Genomic DNA, 25,425 nt, shown 5'->3' with positions numbered 1-25,425 from the left:
TATTTTTTTTAGTCTGCTAAAAAATAGACTTGTACAACAGATCTCAGCTAGGGAGTGTGAGGTAGAGACTGGAATGGGGGTAAGTTTATACTTGAGATTCTACTATGGTAAGGCAAGGTATCAACCAACAGATCCAAGATGTTTTTCCTTATTCTTTTCAGGTCCCTGAAGCAGAGCCAGGATATATCTTGAAAGGTGTTTTTTTTTGTTTTTTTTTTTTTTTTTAGTTTAGTTCTAGCTCCCTTATAACATGTCAAATACCTAAAACAAGACTTAGTTAAGAACTATCGTAGAGAAGCTCTTTTACCATCAAAATATCTTACACAAGTACATGCAAGGTTATCTACTGCCAACACTGTAAGAGTCAAAACATGGAACCACCCATCAACAGGAGACAGTACAGCCATACAAAAAAAACAAACAAACAACAAAAAAAAACCCTGTACAAAACTGATAGGAAAGGGGCTGGATTATAGCTTAGTGGTAGAGCACTTGCCTACATGTGTGAAGCACTGAATTTGATTCTTAGCACCACATATAAATAAATAAAAAGTGAAGGTCCATCGACAACTAGAAAAAACTGATGGGGGGCTGGGGATGTGGCTCAAGCGGTAGCGCACTTGCCTGGCATGTGCACGGCGCTGGGTTCGATCCTTAGCACCACATAAAAATAAAAAAATAAAGATGTTGTGTCCACCAAAAACTAAATATTAAAAAAAATTCTCTCATATGAAAAAAAGAATATAAATTATCAATAAATTTTAATATTCTTTACATGTTATAATGACATTTTGGCTATATATTTCATTAAGGTCATAAAAACTAATTTCTAAGATACTCCAACCACCTGTTTGTTCATCAACCGAGGAGCAGATACGTGGAGCACATGACACAGTATCATTCAGCCTTCGAGGAGGAAGGCAAGCCCCGTCTACAACACAGCTGAACCTTGAAGCCAGGGGCCAAGTGAAGTCAGCCAGACACAGGAGGACAAATACTGCATGGTCAACAGTCCAAATGAGAGAAGCAGAGAGTGGAATGGTGGTTGCCAGGGGCTGGAGAAGGAACCCAGGGCGTGAAGTTTCAGTCATGCAAATGAGTAAGTTCTGGGGATGTGCCACTCACTGAAGTCCCTGTAGCTGACAATCCTATACTGTACACATGAAAACTGGCCAAGAGGCATACTTTTTGAGTTCAGTGTTCTTAATATATACAAAAAAGCAAAAATCACAGGAGGACAGACCTTTTGGAAGTGATGCATATTTATTTGCCTCGACTATGGATGCAACACAGGTTGTGTACAAATTCAAACCCATCAGCTGCATATGTTCCACGCATGTATTTTTAAAATTTTTATATTTTAGTTGATAGACCTTTGTTTTATATATTTACACGCAGTGCTGGGTCGAACCCAGTACCTCACACATGCCAGGCAAGTGCGCTACTGCTAAGCCCCAGCCCCAGCACCGCCACCCTCCCCCGCTTTTTAAATTTATTTTTTTGTTGATAGACAACACATGTAGTTTTTTGCACATCAATTAATTATACTTTGATACTTCAATAAAGTTGCTTTTACTTCATGTGGCTCTAAGAATAAAAAAAAAATCATATAATTGGCCTGTGTTACATTTGTATCCCTTTCCCCTGACAGCTTCATTACCAGTACATCATTTTTAAATAATACATGTGGAATTTTTAAACAAATATACTAAAAGTCAACTTCAGGAATTATATCAGAGACTTGGGAACCTTAAATTCTTGTTCCTGTTCTTGGTTTAAAGTATTAACACTCTTGAGAAAACCTGGTAACACCCTTCACTGAACTAAACATTCTGTTTTCATCTGATGACCCTCCTGTCCTAAAGAAAACAGCCTGTTACACGACATCCAGCTTCACTTTGATGTTCATAGCTGCCAGTTCAGCTACAAAATACCGAAAGACGTAAGGCACAGATACAGTATCAATGGTGTCACTGCGGTTACAGAGAGCACAGTTGTATTTTCTGTTGCGCAAGGCGGACCAGGAAGGGGGTGGCTTCTCCAATAGAGGAGAAAGTAAACTGCCACACTTGACACACACGTGGGCCACCGAGCGGTCAGAACAGTTGAAGAGGCGGTCATGGAGGAGAAAAGATGTGCCGTGGGCCAAGAGAGCATCCCGCTCCATCTCCCCAAAACGGATTCCGCCCTGCACGTTTCTTCCCCCAATAGGCTGGTTGGTGACTTTGTCCCTGGCTCCAGTCGTTCTAACTTGAAATTTGTCAGACACCATGTGACGTAAGCGCTGATAATAAACCACGCCTATGAAAATGTCTGCCTCCAGTTCTACCCCACTGATGCCACTATACAATCTCTCAGTGCCATAGAAGTTGTAGCCCGCAGCCTTTAACATCTCGCCGAAGTACTCCAAAGCAGAGTTCTCCTCGGAAAAAGTGAAGGGTGTCGCATCGTGGCAGAGGCCATGCAAAGCGGCAGATTTCCCAGCCATACTCTCAATTAACATGCCGATGGTCATGCGGGATGGAAAGCCGTGAGGGTTGAACAGAATGTCCGGCACCATCCCACTCTCAGTAAAAGGCATGTCTTCAGCTGGCCACAACCGGCTCAAAATGCCCTTCTGCCCGTGACGACTGGCGAACTTATCTCCGATTGTTGGGTTCCGAGGGACACGCATTGTGACGCAAACACACTTGAATTTCCCATTCCCAGTGTCATTGCTGCACACTTTGATGTTATCCACGATGCAATTTTCTTTACTCCTAGGAAATGTCAATCACAGAAGTCAAGCTTTTGTTAGCTTATGGAGAAGTTGTACTGGCATACTTAGTGTTTCATAAAGAGCATTTGTAAAATGAGTTGGTATCCCTAAAAGTGCTTTAGGGCTATTATTATGTTCATCTGCACCAATACCATCAATAAAGACAAGGAAAAGCCATCACGAAGGCCTATTAAAACCAAATCTGTTGTAAAATAAACTAAAATAAAAATTTTGTTTTAAAAAGAGGCTTAGTGAACTCAATATTTTGGCTGTAAACATCATGTAGGAGATGACAAAATTCAGTGACAGTTTTAACATAAATCACAGACAACTCAAACTGTGGGACTGTTAACAAAGAAAGTAGAAAAGTAAGGGCAGCAAGACATTAGGCCCTTGTCTCAGCAGGCAGTGCCAGCTCAGGCTCGACCGAGACCAGAACTGCTGTGGTGTGGATGCCTGTGTCCCTCCAAGTCCACACTGAAATCCAGATTTTACTGCAGTGTGCTGAGAGGAGGGGCCCTGGGGGTGATGGGGACTGGAGGGTGGAGAAGCCAGCTGCTCCTGTTTGCCCTTCACCTCCTACCCTGAGGACACCCAGACACACCATCTGCGGGGATCAAGTCCTCAGCGGACACCCGATCACCTGCCAGTGCCTTAAGGATTTTGGACTTCCCAGCCTCTGTAACTGTGAGAAATAAATTATTTTTCATTGCTCAGCCTCAGAAATCTTATTACAAAGGCACACTCCTATCTTCTCCAAAACCTCCCGTTACAAGACAACTCTCAACGATAGCCAGTAATGCCACTGAGAAATTGCCTCTGGAGAACAGCAGAGACCACACACTTACTTATAGAACACCACAAAGCTCTCCCCGGTGTTGAGGTTGAGGTAGCCGTAATATGGGTCTCCATACTTCAGTGCTGCCCCTATGAAGGGCAGTCCATCGCCATCCAACTTCTGTAGAGTCCGGGGGTCACCAGGTTTGACCCCAAACACCAGACTATCATCTCCCTGTTTAATCCTTTCAGACAGGTCTATGAACTCCGACTTGTAGACACTTCCATGGGCAAAGCCTCGCTCCCAAGAAGCCTTATTTAGAATCTGTGAGGACAAAAATTTGTTAACTGAGTCCAACGGAGGATTTTGAAAATAAAACCAGTTAGGATCATATTAATACTTACAATAATTGAATTTAAAACTCTTCCCATATTTTACAAATCATTAATACTATTAAAACCCAGCTAGTGCTTAAATATAAAAGGTAACTACAGAGACTACTCACTCAACATTCATTAGTACTGTGTGCTCAATGTGGAAGACAGATGCACACCTGAATACTGTGTGAATATATCTCAAGGCCCACTTTCAACTTAGACGAGGAACAAACAATTTAACAGAATAAGAAAGTTTAAAAAAGACTGGAACGACATCTCCTGGTAAAACTTACCATGGCATCTTCCATGTCATAGCCAGTGTATGAAATCACAGCAACAATGGCATTTGTCCCTATTGGGTAGTTATCCATGTCATAATAATCATACATGCATGGTCTTACAAGAGGACTCTGTGGAGTCTGAAGACGGTACAGTTTATTATCTGATCGGTCTTGGTAAGTGAGAAGGGGAAAGCCCATAGTCTGCTTACCTATAGAAGAAAAAACAATTCTTTGCATTTGTTTTTCAGCCCTCAATTGTAAAGTTGTTATATAAAACTGAAATGATTAAATATTCATCAGAGATGAATGAACAAATAAATCACCGTGGTTTTAATTACTACATAGTAATATTAGCTGTGAAAATGAAGTAGCTCTAACTATCAACATGACCAGATTATGAGAACAACTGGGTGAGAAGCAGAGTGAGGTGTCTTATGGTTAGACATGAGAAGGTGTCCCCTGACCACTCACGTGTGAGACGGTGCAAGAAGTTCGGAGGAGAAATGGCTGGCTGTGGCTGGAGGAGTGGATCATGGGGGCATGCCTTTGGGGTTATTTTCCTGAGCAAGCAAGGGCTCTGAGTCCTGGTGGCCAAGTCCTAAGCTGTTTTCCTTCATTACACTCTTCTATCATGATGTTCTACCTCTGAAATTTTGAGCCCCAAATACACTTTTTCTCCTCTAAAATTGCTCTCATTGGGTCTTTTGGTCACAGCAATGCAAAGCTGACTAAAACAGGTGTGATGATGATACTATTGGTATACATTTGGAGCACACCCCAAACAATTCTATATGTTCATGGACCCATGTAAGAAAAGTATAAAAAGGGGATATAAAAGGCTACACACAAACTACAGGACATTACTACTGGGGGAATGTAGGGAGAAGATGGAGAGCAGCTGTTACTGAATTATAGTACTTTCTTATACACAGAAGAAAATGTCAACATGTATAAATTCTGAGTAGTAGGACATTATAGGCAAGACTTATCGTACTACTTTAAAGTACAGGGAGCATTTCAGAACAAAATGGTTTTAAAGACTAAACTATTTATACACATAAGGAATTTTTATTTTTTTCATATAGAAGATTTACAGCTTTTAGTAACACAGGGCAACTCCCTAGGGGAAAAAACAACTATATACATAGAAACCACCAGCCAAAGCACTAGAGAGTAACCAAAAACCATCAAACTGAGTTCCTAGTTTTTTCAATTTTAATTTTTTTCCCCTCATGTCCAAACAGTGTAGTACTTACAACCTAGATTGAAATTCACAGCCTCACTGTATCAAGAGCCCAAGAATAAAGTTGGGGATGTAGTTCAGTGGCACAGCATCTGCCTAACATGCACCAGGGCCCTGGGTTCAGTCCCCAGCACCACAAAAAAGCAAAGAAACAAAAAAAAGAACCAAGGAATAGAGCTCAGATCATGACAGTGACTAGAAAGTGAGGGGCTTATTTCAGAAAGGCAAGAACTACAGAGGGATAGCCTTAAATTCTGCACATAAACTGAGGCCACACTTCAGTGAATATCTGAGGTCTGCATCCAAGGGACAGGACCAGATTGCACACCAGTGACTAAAAGTGAAGGTCTCTACCAATTAGAACTAAAAGCTGATCCTATCCAGGAAGTTACAAGAGAACCCAGAATGTCCACGATGCAATTCATGACTAGTAGACAAGGAAACATCGAAACATGACCTATTCGCCACAAAGAGCAGGAGCTGTCGTGACATGGTCCAGAGGCTGGGATCAGATAGTGACTCAACAGCACCTCGCATGATCCATGCTCAGAACCTTAAAGGAAAATGTGTCCACAATGAGCAAAGCAACCTCAGAAAACTGAAACTATTAAAAAGAAACAAATGTAAGCTTTAGACCAAAAAATACCTGAAATAAAAATTCATTAGATGACAGAAGTCAATGTAATGATCTATTAAAAAAAAAAAATCAAATCTGACAAGAAAGAAAAAAAAAAGAGAGAGAGAGAGAAAAGAAACTCAATGGCTCAAGGGACAATACAAAAGGTTTGACATAAGTAATGCACAACTGAATCTTAGAAGTAAAAGGAGAGAGGCGGAAGCAAGAGCTTTAGGAACAACAGTGGAAAACTTCCAAGTGGGTGAGTTTACTTTTTCTTACAGATTTAAGAAGATCAGAAACTCTAACCAGGACAATCGTATCATAGTCAATCTCCTAAAAACCAGAAAAATAAGAATCCTTAAGGTCGGAGGAAAAAAACACATCATATTCAGGGAAATAAAAATAAATATAAGCACTGCCTTCCAATTAGAAGAGACAGCAAGAACAGGTAGCTTAGAACTGTAACGTGCTGAAATAAAAGTAACTGTCAACTCAGAATTACATATCCAGTGGAAATTTCTTTCAGAAATACTTGGTTTTTTTTTTTTTTTTTTTGGTGTGTGTGTGTGGTGCTGGGGACTGAACCCAGGGCCTTGTGACTGTGAGGCAAGCACTCTACCAACTGAGCTGCATCCCCAGCCCGAAAATAATTTTCAGATGAATGAAACTAAGAACATGACCCCTTCAGGCAGAAATGAAGTGCGCTGGCAGTGCTAATTATGTGAGTGACAGTGATGGCCATCCAGGTCTCCTTCAAAAACTGACTCAAAGGGGCTGAGGGTGAGGCTCTGTGGTAGGTAGAGCACTCGCCTAGCATATGTGAGGCCCTGGGTTCGATTCTGAGTACTGCATATAAATAAATGAATAAAAATAAAGGTCCATCAACACTTAAAATAAAAAAGAATTGAATCAAAGGTCTTGGACAAATCCAAATCAATGGATAGTATACAAAACAAATCACCCTTTTCTTTGAAAATATCAGTGTCAAGAAAGACAAAGAATGGCTAAGAGCTATTCTAAACTAAAGGAGACTGAATAGACATGACAACTCAACACAGAATGTGATCTTGGGCTGAGTGCCTGCTGCACAGAAAAATCTGTCGTACACGGATGCCTAGTTGAAATCTGAGTAAGAACAGCATCACCGTTAACTCCCTGGGTCTGCTAACTAGCCTGGGCTGCATGGTGAAGGGCCTAGCTTGGAAGATGTGCTGCGATGTTCAGGGGTAAACAATGTCTGCAACATATTCGCAGGGGAAAAACGGGGCAATGGGAACTGTCAACAGAAAAGATGATGGTTTCTGGGAGCTCCTGTCCTATTCTTGCAAATTTTCTCCAAGTCTAAAAAGTACTTCAAAATAAAAAGAGCTATGCACATTCTTCTTGCCCAACTGTACCCACCACCACCCTCCATCCACCTTACCCATCTGGCACTGGTACATGTTCCGTGGACTCTGGTTGTGGTCAGAGAAGGGGATGAAGTTGGCGATGACACTGAGCAGGCTGTGAGGGAAGAGCTCCTGATGTGTGGTGACTCCAGCAAAAACTTCATCCTCAAAGATAGCGATGTTCATGAAGAGCTGCAGGAGAGGAAGGCTGAGGACAAGGCACCGAACAGCCAGACTCTCACTACCTCCCCACCTCCAGCACTCAGAGGCCCCAAAGGAAGCATCCCCTACCCATCATCATGCATGCTGAAGGGACCCCCTGAGATGCACAGGAAACTTCCACTTAGAAATACCACTTGCCTCACACCTTCACCCCAAATCTACCAGGGTCCAGCTGTGAAGGGGATCAGGACGAAAGACAACTTTTGTTAAGTAACACAAATCCCACAGTTTTGCAATTGCGAAGATGTGGGCAAAGCCCAAGAGCAACAGAGACTTTAATCTCCCCAGCTGAGGTAGAGCCAGAGGCAAAGGTGCTATGGGAGTGGGGCAGGATGGGAGCACTGAGCCTCCCTCGGGTTCTGAGGAGTGAGGTAACACAGCAAGATACGGAAGTGGTTCAGTAATGTCACTTAGGGGTGGCCAGAAAATAAGTGCTTTCTTTCAAATGCCTAATTTTTGCTGAAACAATACCCTTAAAAGCAACAATGAAGCCTCTGGAGGTTCCGCTACACAAGCAGAGACCCGCCTTCACACAGGCTGTGCATACCTGTTCCATCGTGCCAATCAATTCTTCTTGGCCCAGTTCCAAGTTCTGCACAGGCCGTACCAGTCGGCAAGGAGTGGTAAAAAGCAAGAGTCCTGGGTACAGACTTGGCTTTCCTGTCATAGGGACAAGGACCACCTCCATCCAGGGGGGGATTCTTTTTTCTCTCAACACCTGTTTTCAACAAGAGAATGCAATTAAGAGCATGTGCTATGTTTTATGCCCCTCCCCCCACTTCCCTTCTACAGGGAAAAGCACTACCTAAAAAACATTAGGTCACACCAGTAATCAACCCAGGGCCCACTAAACCTGAAGCCACAGTAATCCCTGCCAGTCCATTCCCATACAGAACACCATCCACCTCTTATTCAGAAATGGCAAAAGCCCTACACTTTCTTGGCTCAGGCCTCTTATCAAGAAAACCAGTTATGAGACTGGGGAAAAAATAAAAAGTTTATTCTCTGACATCTGAAATATAGATGATTGGTTTTACTTTTAAATATATTAATTACATGAAAAGACCCTTCCACCTGGGAATTAAAAAAAAAAATCCAATAAACTATTAAACAACTCCTGCGCAAAGGGATAAATACAACTAGAAATTATAGAAATTTGAAAAAAAATGATAAGACCCCTGTGTCAGAACTTATGGGAACTCAAAGCTCAACACATCATCAATAAAGATGAGAGGGTGCTGGGCAGAGGCAGAAATCAGCAGAGGCTGGTTAGGCCAGAGGAACAAGTTCTGGAGCTCCACCGTACAGCCTGTGCCCACAGCTAACACCACAGCTGATGACAGGGGATTGCGCAGCAAATCTGCCAAATGTGTAAACCTTGGACATTCTTAAAAGAAAAGCTAAAAGGAACAAAGTCGACCAAAAGAAATTAGCGATACTTTTTTTTTTTTAGAAATCACCAGTTTAGGAAATTCCCATTTCCAAGAGGAAATGGGAAAAAGGCAAACTACTAAAACAGATCTTAATGGAAACAGCAAGCTTAAGAAGACTAATCCCTTAATAAAAATAAATAATTTCTAATGTTTTACCAAAGCAAGGAAGATTGAAACCAGGGCCTTAACACATGGAAAGCAAGCACGCTACCCACTGAACGACAAAACAAAATACTTATGAATGCTGATTTCAAAACATAGAAAACAAACAAACCACATCTTCTACTGGTCCTACCATCTCTCTGCCTCTCACTGTGGACCTCTGGCCTCAGCTGTCCCTGATGGACCCCTCCTGTTCCTGAGCCACTGGGCCTCTTGTACTGCTCTGGTCCTACACCCTGCAAACACCCCTCCTCCAGAGGGGCTGCCTCTCACAATGCCAGCACAGCCTGCTCCCAGACGCAGACACAGACTCACTCATCGCATTCCTCCTCCTATGAGCGCAGGAACAACACCAAGTCTCTGACTTGGGAAAACCCGTAAACTACTATTTTCTTACTCAATACTGGGGAGGGGGAACCTAGAGCTTCTTTGCATGTGCTAGACAATTGTTCTAGTACAAAGTTACACCCCCAGATACCCACTTTTTTTGAGATAGCGTCTTGCTAAGTTCTGAGCCTCAAATTTGCAATCCTTCTGCCTCAGCCTTACGAGTAGCAGGGATTACAAGTGTATGCCACTGCACTTGGCTTGGAAGTACTCTTATGGTACTCCTTAAATATTAAGAAAACAGTCACCAGCACCAAATGGGATCTTTCCTTAAAATTGACTCATCATTAATTACTATTATCAGAGAATGAATTAACTACCAGATTAATCCATCTAGAGGAAAACTTGAATTTTCCCCCAAAAGGTGTCAAAAACTAAAGGTGATTCAGTAATTCCATTTCTAGGTATATAACCCCCCAAAATTGAAAGCAGTTGGTCATGGTGGCTCATGACTATAATTCTAGCAAGTAGGGAGGCCAAAGCAGGAGGATCACAAGTTCAAAGCCAGCCTCAACAACTTAGCACATGGAAGGCAAGCAATTTAGTGAGACCCTGTGTCAAAATAAATAATAACGGGCTAAGACCATGGCTCCATGGCCAGTGGTTAAGCTGCCCTGGGTTGGGTTCAATTAGTAGTTCAAGGAAAAAAAACAAAACAAAAAAACCCAGAAAGCAGACACTTGCATACGTATTTACTTAGTGAGGTTCACAGCAATGAGGGACTTGCAGTAAACAAAATGTAGCACAGCCACACAATGGACTGTCACTCAATCTTAGGAGGAAGGAAACTGTGACACGTGCTGTGAAATGTCAGATTCGATGAACCTTGAGGACACTACACCACAAAAGGTCACCGTATGCCACTTACCACAGCCAAACCCACAGAGGCAAAGCAGAACAGGGGCAGAGCGAGGATAAAGAAGCAGTGCTCAAGGGGCTCAGAGCTGCAGCCCAGGATCACGACGGAGGTTCAGAAACAGCTGGTGGCACAGCTGCACAACAGTGTGAATGTGCCTGAGGCCACTGGACTGCACATTTGAAGTGGTTAAAGTGGTGAACATTTTTATGTGTATTTACCAGAAAAAAAACAGCCCAGAGGGGTTCCCACTGACCAAATAAAATGATAATGGGGCGGGCTGGGTTGTGGCTCAGAGGTGGAGTGCTGGCCTAGCACATTCGGGGTACCTAGTCCAATCTTCAGCACCACATAAAAATAAATAAATAAAATAAAGGTATTGTGTCCAACTAAAACTAAAAAATTAAACGATAGTGGCTGGGGGTGGGTCAGTGATAGAAGACTTACTTAGCATACACACACCCCAAGTTCACTCCCCAGCACAAGGGGGGGGGGGACCCCCTGGCAACAGAACGCCCATGAAATAAAACAGGCATTTATGAATCTATGTTGATGTAAATAAACACAGAATAGCAACATATAAACAGATCAAGCAACAGAGTTAGGAAAGAGCACTCAGCAAACCAGCAAACCCTGAACTCTGCAGAGAACCTCCAGTGCCACAGTGCAAAGCAGCCAAGAACATCGACCACTTGGTGACAACTGGGTGGGGAAAAAGGGCCTTCATGTACGTTTCAACTGCCCCTCCACAAACCACTTGGTAGTCATTATATAGTTACTATTATACAACCTAATAAGAATTAAAATTAACCTTTCCACAGAACAAACCAACATTATGTGCTTCCTGAAATGATATCCCAGGTATCACCCCGGGTAAGTAACATATAATCCCAAATGAAGGGATCCTGTACACAGTAAACGGTGGTACTCTTAAAGCTAAAATTTGTTAACACAAGCAGACTGAGGCCTCAATGAAACCAGCAAAAACTGCATGTGAGTTAGGTATCTGTCACTGACCTGAACCTGTAAGGTCGGTACAAGGCAAGACTCCAGGCACTTTTAGAATTAGCTTTCACCCCTGACAGTGGATGGTTCCATACTGCCCTGGGGCTACCTCATCAACCAGAAAAAACCCATGAACCTAAAGTCAAGGGGTATAAGAATTCATAAAAACTCAAAATCACCTTAAATCGTCGGAGAGAATCTGCGATGCCAGGAGCAAGATCCTTATCTACCCAGCCCACCATGAGGCCATCCAGCAGGACAGGGTAGCACTCACTGTAGGGTCGATGTGGTGCTCCATCAACAGGAGTGACCCCTGGTGAAGAGAGCACACAGAATGATGAATGCAGAGAGTTTTACTTAATCCCGCCAGGCAGGCTTGATGAGGCTTCATCAGTTGAGCTATCTAATCATCCTGCCTCTAAACAGGTAATTTTGTATTACAGCATAAATCACGTCAGGAAAGATGTGGGCGACACTAGGAACTGTGCCTGTGAGTAGACCAACCAGGGCGAGTGTCCAGAAGGCTGTCCACTGTGTAACTTCTTACATGCTGATTTCTGAGCCATGGAAGTATATTAACTTTTCCCAAAATAGCCTAATTATAGTTGATCCTCATTATCTGCAGACTGGTATCTGTATATTTGCCTACTTGCCACATTTTATTTCTAACTACAAAATTAATACCAGGGGCAATTTCAATTGTCATGCAACAAAAAATTTGAGTCACCTCATACACACCTTCTGCTTTATTGTCCCAGCTCACACTATCAAATGTCCTGTTCAAAGCTACACTTGTATTCCTGTGCTTTTTGTTGGTGATTTCATTGCTTTAAATGGCCCTCATGTGCAGTGCCAAAATGCTGTCCAGTGTCCCTAAGTGCAAGGCAGCTATAATATGCCTTATAGAGAAAACACGTGTGTTAGATACACACGTTACAGTGCGGCTGGCTATGAGCCCAGGGCTAGACTCAGGGGATGGAAGGCAGACATTCAGAAAAGGGGTCCAGCATTTGTAATTCAGTGTTGGCAAGTAATTTACAGAGCACAAGTACTGCAAATAATGAGAATCGACTGTAATTAAGTAAAACCAAGACCCTCTTCAACTACTTCTGAAGGCACTGTTTTCCTGACTGTCATAGTTGCCCATGCTGCTTCATCTGTCATATCAATACTTCCTACAGAAAGTAGTTTGCCTCTTTTATCCAGTCTTCTTCCCCAGGGCTAGAGCACATTACCCTCCCACCCTTCCTCTGCAGTGGAGACATCTTCTGCCTCTCCACATTTTTCTTCTTCCTTTCTACCTTCTCCTGGACTTTGACACTTGAAATCACTGGTAGTATACACAATTATTCTTTTTCTCACAGAGGGCACAAGTACAAATAACACTGATTCTGTTTTTTTTTTTTTTAAGATATATATATATATTAGTTGTAAACGAACACAAAGTATCTTTATTTTTATGTGGTGCTGAGGATCGAACCCAGTGCCTCACTAATGCAAGGCAAGCGCTTTACCACTGAGCCCCAGCCCCAGCCCCTGATTCTATCTTTTGCATCTTGACTACTTCTTGAAAACTTCCCCTGAGGCTCCCTCTTACAAGTCACTCTCTAATTAGGAGATGAACAGAGGACAGCCTTCTTTTTAACTGTCTTCCTACGATCAGCACTGTTTGCTACCTAGAGATGCAATGGTCCACCAACAAATACAGAGAAAGAGCCCCCAAAAGTTACATAATACCTTCCTGCTTTCAATATCCACATTGGTCTATTTCAAATTTTTAACTTCTTTTTTAAGTTTAAAAAAAAATCTACAACTTTTAATTTTCCTTGTTTTCATTTTCAAAGAATGCATTCGATCCTCTGTAAAGAAGCCAAGAATATAGACCCACTCCTGCATGGAGCAGTGAAAAAAGAATTTTGCCTTAATGGTTTGCATGTGTTAACAACCACAAACCCTCATACCTAAGCTGCAGAGCAGAGTTGGAAGAGATGTTGTATACACAAGCTGCGTGACGACCTCACACGTGGCAGTTAGGTGGTTCATCAGACCACAGGGCGCCCCATCTGGGGTGTGCACAGGGCAAAGGAAGCCCCAGGACTCTGGCAGCAGCCTACGTACAGTGGTGGTCCTCATCTTGGCAAAAGCAGCCCCTCTGTGCACACAGCGGAAATGGGAGAGATAGCGTATGAAGTTCAGCTTGTCAGCCACAACACAAAGTCCAGAATCTTGCAGGAAGCCAAGACCTTAATAAAACAAAAGTCACTCAAAAACAGGCCTGACTTTTCCAAAAAAAAGGTCCACTTCTGAGGCTTTGATGACAAAACCTCAGCAAATTCTACAGAGCAAATGGGTCATTTTAACATTCACTCTATTCATCCTGATAAGTAGAAACAGAAAATAATTTTGAAAGTCCCCAGGATTCAGAAATCGTATTGCCGCAGCTGGTTGCCTATCCCCTCCACCACGCCCTCCTCTGTGGAGAACACTGGATGATAATGGAACCACCAGTAATTACATTCATCTAAGCACACTCGGAATACATGAGCACTACCAGCATGCCACTGAGAACAGGCAGCAATAGCACCTGTTTATAAAAAGCAGATTGCTGGGTCCCCATTACAGCTTTTTCCGCTTCCCAGGTCATTCCATGCCCTTGGTCCAGGGATGGGCCCACAGCAGTCCTTCCAGGCCTCCCACTAGGTCGTCCTCCTGAGACACCTAAGGCAAGGAGGTGCCCACTAGGATGTAAGCCACACAGACACCCATCTAAAGCCCTTCAGGCTGACACTTGTCAAAATTTATCATAAAACAAAATCTGTCTTTTGAGTGAAAGTGAGAAGTTTACTAAAAAACAAAACAAAAAACTTCCTCAGTTACATATAAACCTACACTATACAAATATTTGAAAAATATGACTAAAGTAAAGCCTAACTATTTAATTTCACCTGTTTTCGAACGCAGATTCCCAGTAGCAAGAAGATATTCAAATGGTCTTGTAAGGTCTGTTCCCATACTGAAAATCTTCATCAAATTTTCAGAGTTTATGGACACATCAGTCTTCTGAGCCTTCTTATCTAAAGCTATTTTAATAGACACTAACCAAGCTTCCATTTTTTCCTGAAAGAAGAAGAAAATTCAAATTTCAAACAGTAAATGATTCAATTATCACAAATTCCATATTCACTCACACATAATCTGTACAATCAATAACAGTCCATTAATTTATACACATTACATGAAAATGTAAACCACAAACCTTAAAAACAGCTTTTCAACATCCTGCTAGAAGCCAGGCATTTCTTAAGAGAGAAGACACAACTCATCTAGACCAGGGTTTCTTCCTCAGCACTACCAACCCTGGGGCTGGAGACTGAGGTGGAGGTTGTCCCGAGCACCACAGGGTGTATCCCTCAGTCATTGCAACCAAGCACACATCTAGACCATGGACACAGGTGGTGAAGCAAAGTATTGCATGTGGGGAGTCAAAACACTGTTCTAAACCATCCACATTGATGTTTGACCATAGATGACCAAAACAACAATCACTGTGTTCCCAAGAAGAAATACAGCCAAGAGCACAAGGTCCCCAAATTAGATCCAACATCCAAGACAGTGACAGGCCAGGAGGGAAGGCTGAAACTGTCTTCTGTAAATCTGAAATACAATCAAAGAGCAGCCAAAGACAAAAAGCCAGAAGAGGAAAGAAAGCCACTGAGATGCCGGTCAGAGGCTGGGCAAAGCTCCTGGGCCTGAAGAATAAAGAGCTATGCTCTCTCCTCCCTCAGAGGACTGACTGCTCATTATCTTTCCTTTCTAAGGTCTGACACATGACTGTGCCGATGGGATGTCTTCCTGCACACCCTGTGCAGTGGTCGAATCTGGGAACAAGCACTTGCGGGCACACACCAGCAGCTGGCACATGCATGTTTGTTCAAGCCTCACAACAAGCCCCCTCCAGGGAGTGGAGTGTGACAGGAACACTGAAAACCCTTGGCCAAATTTACTTCAGAACCCAGAATTCTGCAGACATCTCCAGAAAGCTGACAGGTGTGTGAGGCACGCAAAGCCCAACACTGGGGCCCTGACTCGACATCAAACACATCTCTACGGTACACAGTCATTAGGAGGACAGGAGACACTACACAGTCTCCTGCAAGTCAGGTCAGGTGTGGCTGCCAACTGACTTTTTCTGGTACTTTCTGGAGCTGGAACTACAGATAGAGTCAGGGACTCACATGGGCAGCCCGCACACTTCAGCACGAGCAGCAGAAGTGAGCAACCCCCTAGGCGGCCTTCCTGTGGTGCTCCCCAGCCTCTCTGAAAGGTATAACCTGGTGATGATGATTCCATGCCTGAGGCAGGGAAGGAGACACCACAGGGGATGGTGAGCAGAGTCTACCTGACCTGCTCCAAGGGGCAGAAAGGGAGCGGTCAGTGCTTCCACTCCCGTCACTCAGCCCTCAGATCCAATCCCATGGACCCCACAGAGCACCCGGATCTCTGTGGCAACACTCAGTGCAATGGCTAGAGAAGTCGATTCCTCAAGTCACTGACAGGTATCTTTTTTTTTTTTTTTTAAAGTATTGGAGATTTAACTCAGGAGCACTCGACCACTGAGCCCCATCCTCAGCCTTATTTTATTTAGAGATAGGGTCTCTGCTTAGCAGAGACCTCGGTGTTGCTGAGGCTGGCTTTGAAGTTGTGATCCTCCTCTCTCAGCCTACTGAGCCAATGGGATTACAGGTGTGCGCTATGGTGTGCATCACTGTGCCACCTGGCATTGTCAGGTATCTTCTAAAGACAGTTTTCACATCTCATATTCAAGGTTTGGAAGCTTAAACAGAGCTAGTGAAAGGTAAGGAAATCAAATGCTCCCCTGTTGCTGACAAAGGTCACCCTACTAATATCTTGCTTCTGAAGACACACAGTCAGCTCGGGGATAAGAACCCCGAACTTCACTGCAAGGATGTAGCGGGAAATGCACCTTAGCCTTTACTTGATAGGCCACACAACAGCAAATTTCTAATTTATATTTTTATCAGGGAAATTCCAGGGTGCTAAAATTTTTCAATCCAATTTTATGAACAGAAAAGACAAAAACAATTACCTTCCAACAAGAATTATCATTTAGATGATGAAGAATCAGGATATTTTTTTTTTCAACTTTAGCCCTCTCCATCTTCCAATACACAACATTACCTTCTAGACTAAATCTTTTTAGGGATAATATGCAAAACATAAAATGCTGTGGAACTGACTTTCCTATGGAATCACTTCTATACCAGCCAAGTCCCACTGTATACAGCGACATCGAGTCTGGCATGTTCATGTTCTGGGCCACCACTGTGAACACACAACTAGCAAGTGCTGGCCCTACTCCCAGGGACACACAGGGCTTGGTTCCTGTCAGTTTCTGATCAAAACACTTCTGCAACTGGTCAGTACACAACACCTTATTTTACATGTGTGTCTGTTGCAAGAAACCTTATTTAATACATACAGTTGCTTCTCCAATGTTAATGTGGGTTCAGAGGCAGAGCATAGCCTTCTTGCTTTTAGGAGAACCAAACAGGACTTCACCACTATAGGCCCTTCTAAAAGGCACAGTATGCACACAGGCACCCATAAAAATGTGAAAACCTGCAATTGGTAGAACTCACAAAGACCCTTGTTTACACTATGACAGCTGAGAGAAGGCAGCCACAGCCTTCTTCAACCTCAGCTGGGAACATAAGGATGAGGGGCCTCCGTGCCCATATCTGTGAGCAGCTAAGGAAGAGCTGGGTACTGATCCTGGTGCTACAAATCACTTCAGCAAGTAGTGAATTTGAATACACAGAATATGCAAATAACGAGAATCTGCAAATTAACTATATGTATGCATACAGGCCATTTATACTACATCATCAATGTTATGATCAAGATCTGATGTTGTTTTTACACTCTACAAAAGATAGTAAACAAATATCTGAACTTGGTATAAGCTAGGATTTTTGATTAATCCTCACTGCTGAACACACAAAAAGGAAGACTCTGCAGATGCCAAAACCAGGAATCATAAACACGCAGGAAACATACCATACCGTTCCCTGAGTGGCACAAGTGGTCCAGGGTGAGAGCAGCATGGATTTACCTTCAAAAACATAAGGAACAGCTGGCCAGGTGTAAGGACTTCTTGATTCACCAAACTATCAGGATTCTCCTCCATGCACTCTCCTCTGGCTAAAGCAAAGAGCTTCCGGGTCATGAGACAAAGTACATAAAACTTTTCAGTACTGGATTTCAAGTGGATGCAGATGCACTGGCTGTAAAATAGAAAAGTAAAAGCTTCAAACAATTCAGCTTCAAATGCCACTTAATGTCCCTCTTACCAGGTCCCTCATTCATGTTCACTTTTTCTTTTGGTAGGTACTAGAGACTGAACCTAGAGGCATCTTACCACTGAGCTACATCCCCAGTCCTTCTTACTGAGACAGGCTCCTGCTAACTTGGCTGGCCTCGAACTTGTAATTCCCCTGCCTCAGCTTCCCAAGTTGCTGGGATTATAAGCATGCACCACTATGCCCAAATTCTTGTTAAATTAAAACTCCTTCCTCCAAAAAATTACTTTTCATCTTTACTAGCAACCTTAACAAAAGAGCAGAATATCCTCATAAAGTCTAGAACTGTGCTGGCCAATGTGGCTATTTAAATTTAATTAAAACTAAATCAAATTAAGAATTCAGTTCCTCCTGTACTGGCCACATCTCCAAGGCTCAACATGTGGCTCCTTACCAGACAGTACTACTCCAGAGCTGGGCTCCTCTAATAGCTACCAGTAGTCACAGAAGACAAAGTTCTTGCTGTGGGGAAACCGACTGACAGGACACCCTCAACAAGTGCATCCAGGTACAAAGAAATCAAGTAAATGTCTAAAATTTGAACTGCTTTAGTGACTACAGTGTTCAATGTGCTATTTGGAAGATGTTCTGAAGTCTGAAATTATTTCAAAACAAAAGAAGTACAACAAAGTGAACTGAAGTGACCATAAGAAGAAGGGTGAGGACGGCCAGAGACAAAGCTGGCCCATAGCAGCGGGGCCTGATTCCACCCCAGCTTCGCTCTGACTCCCAGCACAATCCGTACTCCACTCAAAGACCACCAACACCCTCCTCCCAGCCCTTCACCTCCAAACACAAGCCAAGCACACATACTTGAACAAGAACTCTGCCGCCTGTTCATTGGAGTACCAGTCAGGAAGACTGAGTTTCACTCTGAAGCATTCCCCCAGGTAGTTAAGGACCTGTTTCTGTGTGGAACAACCCTCTTCCATTACTATCCTCAACATCTGAGACACAGAGTTCCTAAAGAAAGAGTCATCCTCTTTTCCTTTGATGAGCTCTTGAAAAATCTGATAATCAGAAAAGCTGACAAGTGCCTAGAATGGAAAAGAAAGATTCTTTTTAATCCTTTGCCAATAATAACACAAATATTTTATTGTTTAGTTACAATTCTCTCCTCTTATGACTTTAATAACCAAGAAAAATCAGCACTCCACTATTGCTGAAATGAAGTAAACTCTGCAAAATAATGCATTTTTTATATGACAGCTGGACACCAAGATGCTCCCAGTGATCCTCACCTTCTGATAATCACAAATTTGTACAGTTTCCTCCCATACTAAGTGACCCAAACACTATGGCAAGAAAGATGCTGTAGACTCCCCAGGCTGAGTCGAAGGGCACTGTGGCTTCTGCCTTGTCTTCTTGGCTAACTATCTGGGGGAAGATGGGTGAGAGGAACTGAGACCTCCTGCCAACAGCCAGCACCAACTCACCAGCCAGTGAGCGCACCACCATGAAAGTGGATCCTCCAGCCCTGGAGCCTTCAAAGTGACTGCCACCCCTACTGACACCTCACTGCAAGTTCCTGACGCCCCCAAGCCAGAAGTGCCCAGTCAACCCACTCCTAAACTCCCAACTCACCGAAATTGTGGGAGATATGTTTACTGACATTTTAAGCTATGGAATTTGGAGGCGATTTGTTATGGAGGCAGTAGATAACTGTTATGGAGGCAGTAGATAACTGGCACAGCTTGCACCTGACAAAGAGAACCTACCTGATCTGCACAGGATACTACTTCAGATGAGTCTCCTCATAACAAAAAGAAAACTTTCACAAATCATACCTTAAGTGCAAATCCCAAAGGAAGAAAGAACAGCTCTTTCCGGTAAATGAAGTTCAACATAACTGTGCCATTTTCCAGGTAGTGAAGGTTCATATTGACTGCAGAATGTTCTCCCTTCACACAGTGCATTGAAACTCCTATTGAAACAAATACCAGAAACTTGTAAGACCATACTTTCTTCAAAGATTTTTCTCTGAATTATTTTATTCTTTTAGGTATAATTTAAGCCAAATCACTAAGTGTATCCAAGAATGACAACCAAAAATGTCTCCAAGACTTTACCAAATGTCCTCTGGAGTACAAAATCTTTCAGGATGTGAAACTGTGATGTAAAATAACCAAAGCAAAGAATTTAACTAAACTTCCAAGTTTCTTTCCAGGCCAGAGCCTACATACTACTGAGCATGTTTTAGTCCCTGCACTTTGCAGAACATGGATGTCAGTGCAGCAAACCCCACCACCCTACAGAGTCTGACAGAGATGATGGCCTGACCCAACAACTCAACATAGAAAAGCAGAACTTGTCAGCTTCAGACAAGGGCTGCTAAGACAAACCACATCAACTGAACAAAAGAATAAACAGCTAGACATTCTGACACACGGACATACTGTTTTTTTTCTAGCTGCCATATGTATGATGACAATTAAAAGACTGACTTTTATCTCATTTATAAGGATAAATCATGTAACTGTCAGGACTGCCAAAGAATGCCATACGCTGTCCTGTGAAGCCAGGCATAGTCACAAAGAGTGCCCAAACAGGTCAGGAGGCTGTCAGAGACCAAGAGGGGAATGCCAAGGCAGCTGGAATCAAAGACCTCCAAGGCACTTGTCCCAGACCCCACCCCATGACCAAGCGAGGCCAGTCTTTATCTTTACATCCAGTAACAAACACATAAAGTCTTTCAGCTTTAAAACACAGAAAGTAGTTTTCCCAACATAAAATGTTTTATCAGATGTTATTTTAATTCTTAAAATACAAACTGATTAAAAACTATACATATTAAAATGACTGATAGACAGATGACCCCACTGATAGGCTGTGACTTTTTTCTACTTTACCATGGTACAAAAGCCATACTCCATTCATACTTCCCTTTTTTATTTTTTGGGGTACCAGGAAATTAACTCAGAAATGCTTAACCACTAAGCCACATCCCCTTTATATTTTTAATTTTGAGATGGGGTCTCACTAAGTTGCTGAGACTGGCTTTGAACTTGCAGTCCTCCTTCCTGAGCCTCCCAAACCACTGGGATTACAGATGTGCACCACCATGCCCAGCCATTTCTGATTTCTGATCTTTGCCCAGGCTCCAATGCTATATGGTACTCTCTTGTGATATTGGAAAGCAGCAGATACGCTACAATATACTCTGTTGTGGGTGTTTGGGGCACTGTGTTTTGTATTTTCACATCCGACCATATCCACAAAAAGCTCAAGTGTGTGTACATGAGACAACCAACACTGTATAAAACAAATTCTGTGTCAAGATGATCTTGCCTACCTGCAGGCTAACATCAGTGTTCTGAACATGTTTAAGGTGGGCTAGGCAACGCTCAGCTATGATATTGGGTAGCTCAGGTGTAAAAAGTGTTTCCAGTGCCAGGGATTGAACTCAGGGCCTTATACATGTTAGGAAAGCACTCCACCACTGAGCTGTATCATCAGTCCCTAAGTTTCAACCTAGGATGGGTTTATCAAAACAGCACCCCATCCTAAGCAGAGGAATACCTGTATACTAATGATTAACATAAACTGATTAAAACATTATTCATCACCCAGGTCTCCATCTGTGTGTATGTGTGCACCTGTGGGGCCATGACGCTTAGATCTACTGCACTGTCAAATTTCAAGTAAACAATACAGTATTATTAGCCAGTCACCATGATAAACGTTAGCACCAGAACTTATTCATTTTATAAACATCTGTACCCTTTGATCAATCTCTCTCCATTTCCTCCTCCCCATTATGAATCTTAATATAGATATTACTAATAGAAAAACAAAAAAAATGTAAGAGAAAAATATTAACAACTCTACATAGATGCATATACTTTTTAAAAAATGAGTTTTAAACGTTTCTTAAAAAAAAAAAAAAAATCCCAATGGTCACTCAAACTTACCAAATTGGGTATAGCCAGGCCCTCTGCTTTTCCACTTTGGTCTTACCATTGCAATGGGGAAATTTCTCCGAGGCATAATTAACATTCGGATGACTTTTTCAATGCCATTGATTATAAAATAGCCTCCCATTTCCTACCAAAGAGAATCTGTTAAACAAAGGTACACAACTAATTGTGAACACAAACCTTATTTCTAGCCAGATGCGGTGCACTATGCAGAAGAGGTGTACATAGGTGAAAGGGACAACAGACCCCTTGAAAACAGAGTGGACGTGGTCTTATTACGTACTTTAGAAAGGCCCAGGGACACAAGGGAATTTTCATTCAGAAAATTAAGGTTGGGAGTGTAGCTCAGCAGCAGGGTGTATGCTTAGCATGTCCAAGGCTCTGGGTTCAATTTCCAGGAGAAGAAAGAAAAGAGGAAGAGGAAGAAGAAGAGAAAAAGAGGAGGAGGAAGAAGAAAATTAGGGGAAAACCCACCAGTTCTTCCCCCAGTGTGGCTCTAACTGTGGAGCCACTTTTCTGGTACCATCTTAGTTGACAGTCATCAAGGGCCATACGCAGTATGCAGATGAGATAACATTGACCACTTTACCCGTCCAGAGCTGAGACAGAAAAACTGGCTCTTGCCAACAACTCCCTGTCTTCTCACTCCCAACCCGGGCTGGCTACTGTCCCACAGCCTGGACCCTGTGATTACCTCTGCCTCCTCGTGGTGCTCAATGAGGGCTGGAGGAGGAAGGCTGTATAAATTGCAAAGCTTGGACTTCACCATGATGGGAACATAGCCAAGAAACTGCTTGATGATTCCTTTTGAGATTCCATTCACTGCCCAGCTGATATCAGCCTAAATGAACACAAGAGGAAAAATTAGTTATAATATTTGGATCTGGAGAAACAAATTAGTATTTTAAGAGTGGGGAAGAGGAAAACAATTAAATGATTTTATGCTTTTGATTCAGAAGATGGGATCTCTTAGATGACATCTCTTTATATAAACCTTACTAGGAATCAAGTCCTTTTTTCAAAAATGAAGGGAGCACCACGCACTGTCATTAATACTCACTGTCAGCTTCCCACGGTAGGTACTCCTTCGGCCCCGGCATTCAGCTGGATAAACATTGAGCTCTTTGCAGATGGCCCCTTTTGGAACTGTGGGTGGACTGATGACAGCATCCACAATAGTAAGAGAGATACGCTCATCTTTGAAAGCAAAGTCAAAGGAAGGTATATCCTGAAATACAATTCATACTATTGAACAAACTGCCTGCATTTCCAAGGCACTGTTTCTCTAAATCTTTCAACTCCCCTGTGTTCTATAAGCAGCAATGCCTAAATGCCAATAACAACATATCTAAATAGGATACTCCACTCATACCTCTTCTGAGTACATTAAGTATTTTCTGATCCTGCACTGTTTGTGTCAGATTCTGTGTAGGCTTTGGGGCACAGCAGTGAAAGTGCTCCTATTCTCTGAACCAAGTAAGTGCCTACCTTCCTTACCTTTGTTCTCTGCATGGCAGAACAAATGGGACTGCTAATAGGGCAAGGAAAAGGAAACATCCTTCTGATCAGGACGGGACACTCTAGTGCCCACACTTGCACATTTTACTTCGTGGCAACCTCAGGCTGAAGCCAAAGCCATGCAAAAGTAACAGTGGTGGCCAAGGCAGTTGCCCTTCTATAGCAGTTGCTACTCTGCAGCAGTCTCTGGGAAAAGCTCTGCTCTTCTTCTGAGGAAGAAGCACCACTCGGCTCTCCTGCACAGTAATTATGAACAACTTCCTAGCCTAAATGTTAGAATAAAACGAAAAGGTTCTCCACCCTCATGTGAGTTTGAGCAATCTTTTCTAAATTTTTACCCAAAGCTGGTATTATTTTAGAAATTAATATTTTATTTAAAAATCAAATTTATAACATATTTCATATTTAAAGTAGAGCAGTAGTTTAAAAAAACAGATGAGATTTGCTTTCTCAAACCACAGCTGAACTGTATAAATAGTCAGTTCTCATTATTCACAATAGCTATGATCTAAAAAGTCACTCCAAATACTGAATTAGCAAATAAACCCATTGCTCCTAGGCTATAAAATAGAGTCTCCTGGGAGCCTCTAGTTGTAACATTTTGTTAACCAATCAAGACATAACTTTGCTTTGTGTGTTTAATGATTTACTTAATATGCATAGCACTAAATAACAAAAAGGAGGGCTGGGGTTGTAGCTCACTGGCAGAGTGCTTGCCTGGCATGTGTGAGGCGCTGGGTTGGATCCTCAGCACCACATAAAAATAAATAAATAAAAGTAAAGATTAAAAAAAAAAGTCTGGAAACTGAAAGTCCACATATTACTCCTTATAAAACTCCACGCATATGAGCTCCATTTTTAGGGCAAATCTTCCTTGATCATCTCAACCCTGGACTCTTATCATTATTTGTATAAAACTCTACCAATTAACTTTCAATAAAATCTACTTTCTTTGTATTTGCATGACGCTAGAGTCCAGGGAAACACACAAATATTTCCCATCAATCTTGTCTTTCTCAAGAAGATTAAGGAGTATTCACCTTCAAAGAAATCCCCTTGGCTCCCATATTATTTATAAGCATCAGACCAGCCATCAAAGCTCTCTACATTCTAACCCTCTCCATGTAAATCTGACAACACCACCACAGGGCAGTGTCCCCTAAATCTGTGGATCCTGGAGGAAAAGCACTCTCCGCTTCCCTTGAACTCATACAAACCTGACTTCTCTTGGCAGAGCAATTCCCAAACCACTGAGTGCTTTCGGGTCTCCACTTGTCCAGTGGCCCAAATGCTCAAACCCAAGAGCTACTGCCTCTTCCCTACCCTCAGAGCCTGGTGCCTGGAGACCCCCTCCCTGCCAACCTAACCTGTGCTCCGCAACCCCTGCAGTCTAGACCAGTCATTAGGACCCCTTTGTATTTCCTCATACCCGTCTAATCGGACCTCCAAGACACGAAAACTGAAGGAGCTCCAACTACGGATCAGCTCCAGCCTTTTGAGGCGCTTTTGCAGAAGCCAGGATTAGGAAGGCGCGTGCGACGTCAATGATGGAAAGCACCCCCAGGTGGGCACCTCTCCGCTCCCCCAGCTCCCAGGAACCGCCCTACAAGCAACCACGGCTCGCCGCCACGGCTCAGCCCAAACACCCCGAACCCACCTTCCCCAGTGAGTGGACCCGCGGCAGGAGGAAGCCGGCGCCGCGTCCCCCGCACGGCGAGGCGCACGTGTCTAGGGACTGCTCCGCGGCCTCGGCCGGGCCTCCCTGGCGCCGCCCGCACCTCCCTCTCCCGGGCTGCCGGCCCGCTGCCGCCCAGGTCCCCCGGCACCGCGAGCTCGGCCGGGTGTAGCCCCGGCGCCGGGAGGCCGCCGCGCACCTGCACCGCGTGGCTGAGCCCCTCGCGCACGGCGTAGTTGAAAGACTCCACGTGCGCCCGCGTCAGCTCCTGCAGCGCCGCCTTCTGCTGCTCCGGAGGGACCCCGTAAGAGGGGTCGGTGAGATGCTTCAGGCTAGGCCCGCTGGGCAGGCCACGCCACCGGCCGCCGGGATCCATGCCGCCTCACGCCCCACACGAGCGGCGGCTCCGCGGCACGGGAGCAATGG

General features: G+C 43.3%; 1 protein-coding gene across 1 annotated transcript; it reads right to left on the bottom strand.

Annotated features, from left to right (window-relative positions):
* Positions 1-214: 214 nt before the first annotated feature.
* Positions 215-25,425, bottom strand: Polr1b (RNA polymerase I subunit B). The gene is made up of 15 exons (XM_026379959.2): positions 25,199-25,425; positions 22,867-23,034; positions 22,501-22,647; positions 21,801-21,933; positions 19,677-19,813; positions 18,703-18,926; positions 17,643-17,814; positions 14,455-14,626; positions 13,471-13,752; positions 11,689-11,822; positions 8,214-8,384; positions 7,480-7,636; positions 4,207-4,403; positions 3,607-3,860; positions 215-2,759 (listed from the first exon to the last, which is right to left on the bottom strand). Exons 1-15 carry the CDS (start codon positions 25,373-25,375, stop codon positions 1,877-1,879), a joined length of 3,408 nt encoding a protein of 1,135 aa, XP_026235744.1. The 5' UTR covers positions 25,376-25,425; the 3' UTR covers positions 215-1,876.

The sequence above is a fragment of the Urocitellus parryii genome, chromosome 12 (genome assembly GCF_045843805.1).
Source record: "Urocitellus parryii isolate mUroPar1 chromosome 12, mUroPar1.hap1, whole genome shotgun sequence".
NCBI classification, from domain to species: domain Eukaryota; kingdom Metazoa; phylum Chordata; class Mammalia; order Rodentia; family Sciuridae; genus Urocitellus; species Urocitellus parryii.
This window is presented reverse-complemented; position numbering and strand designations above follow the sequence as displayed.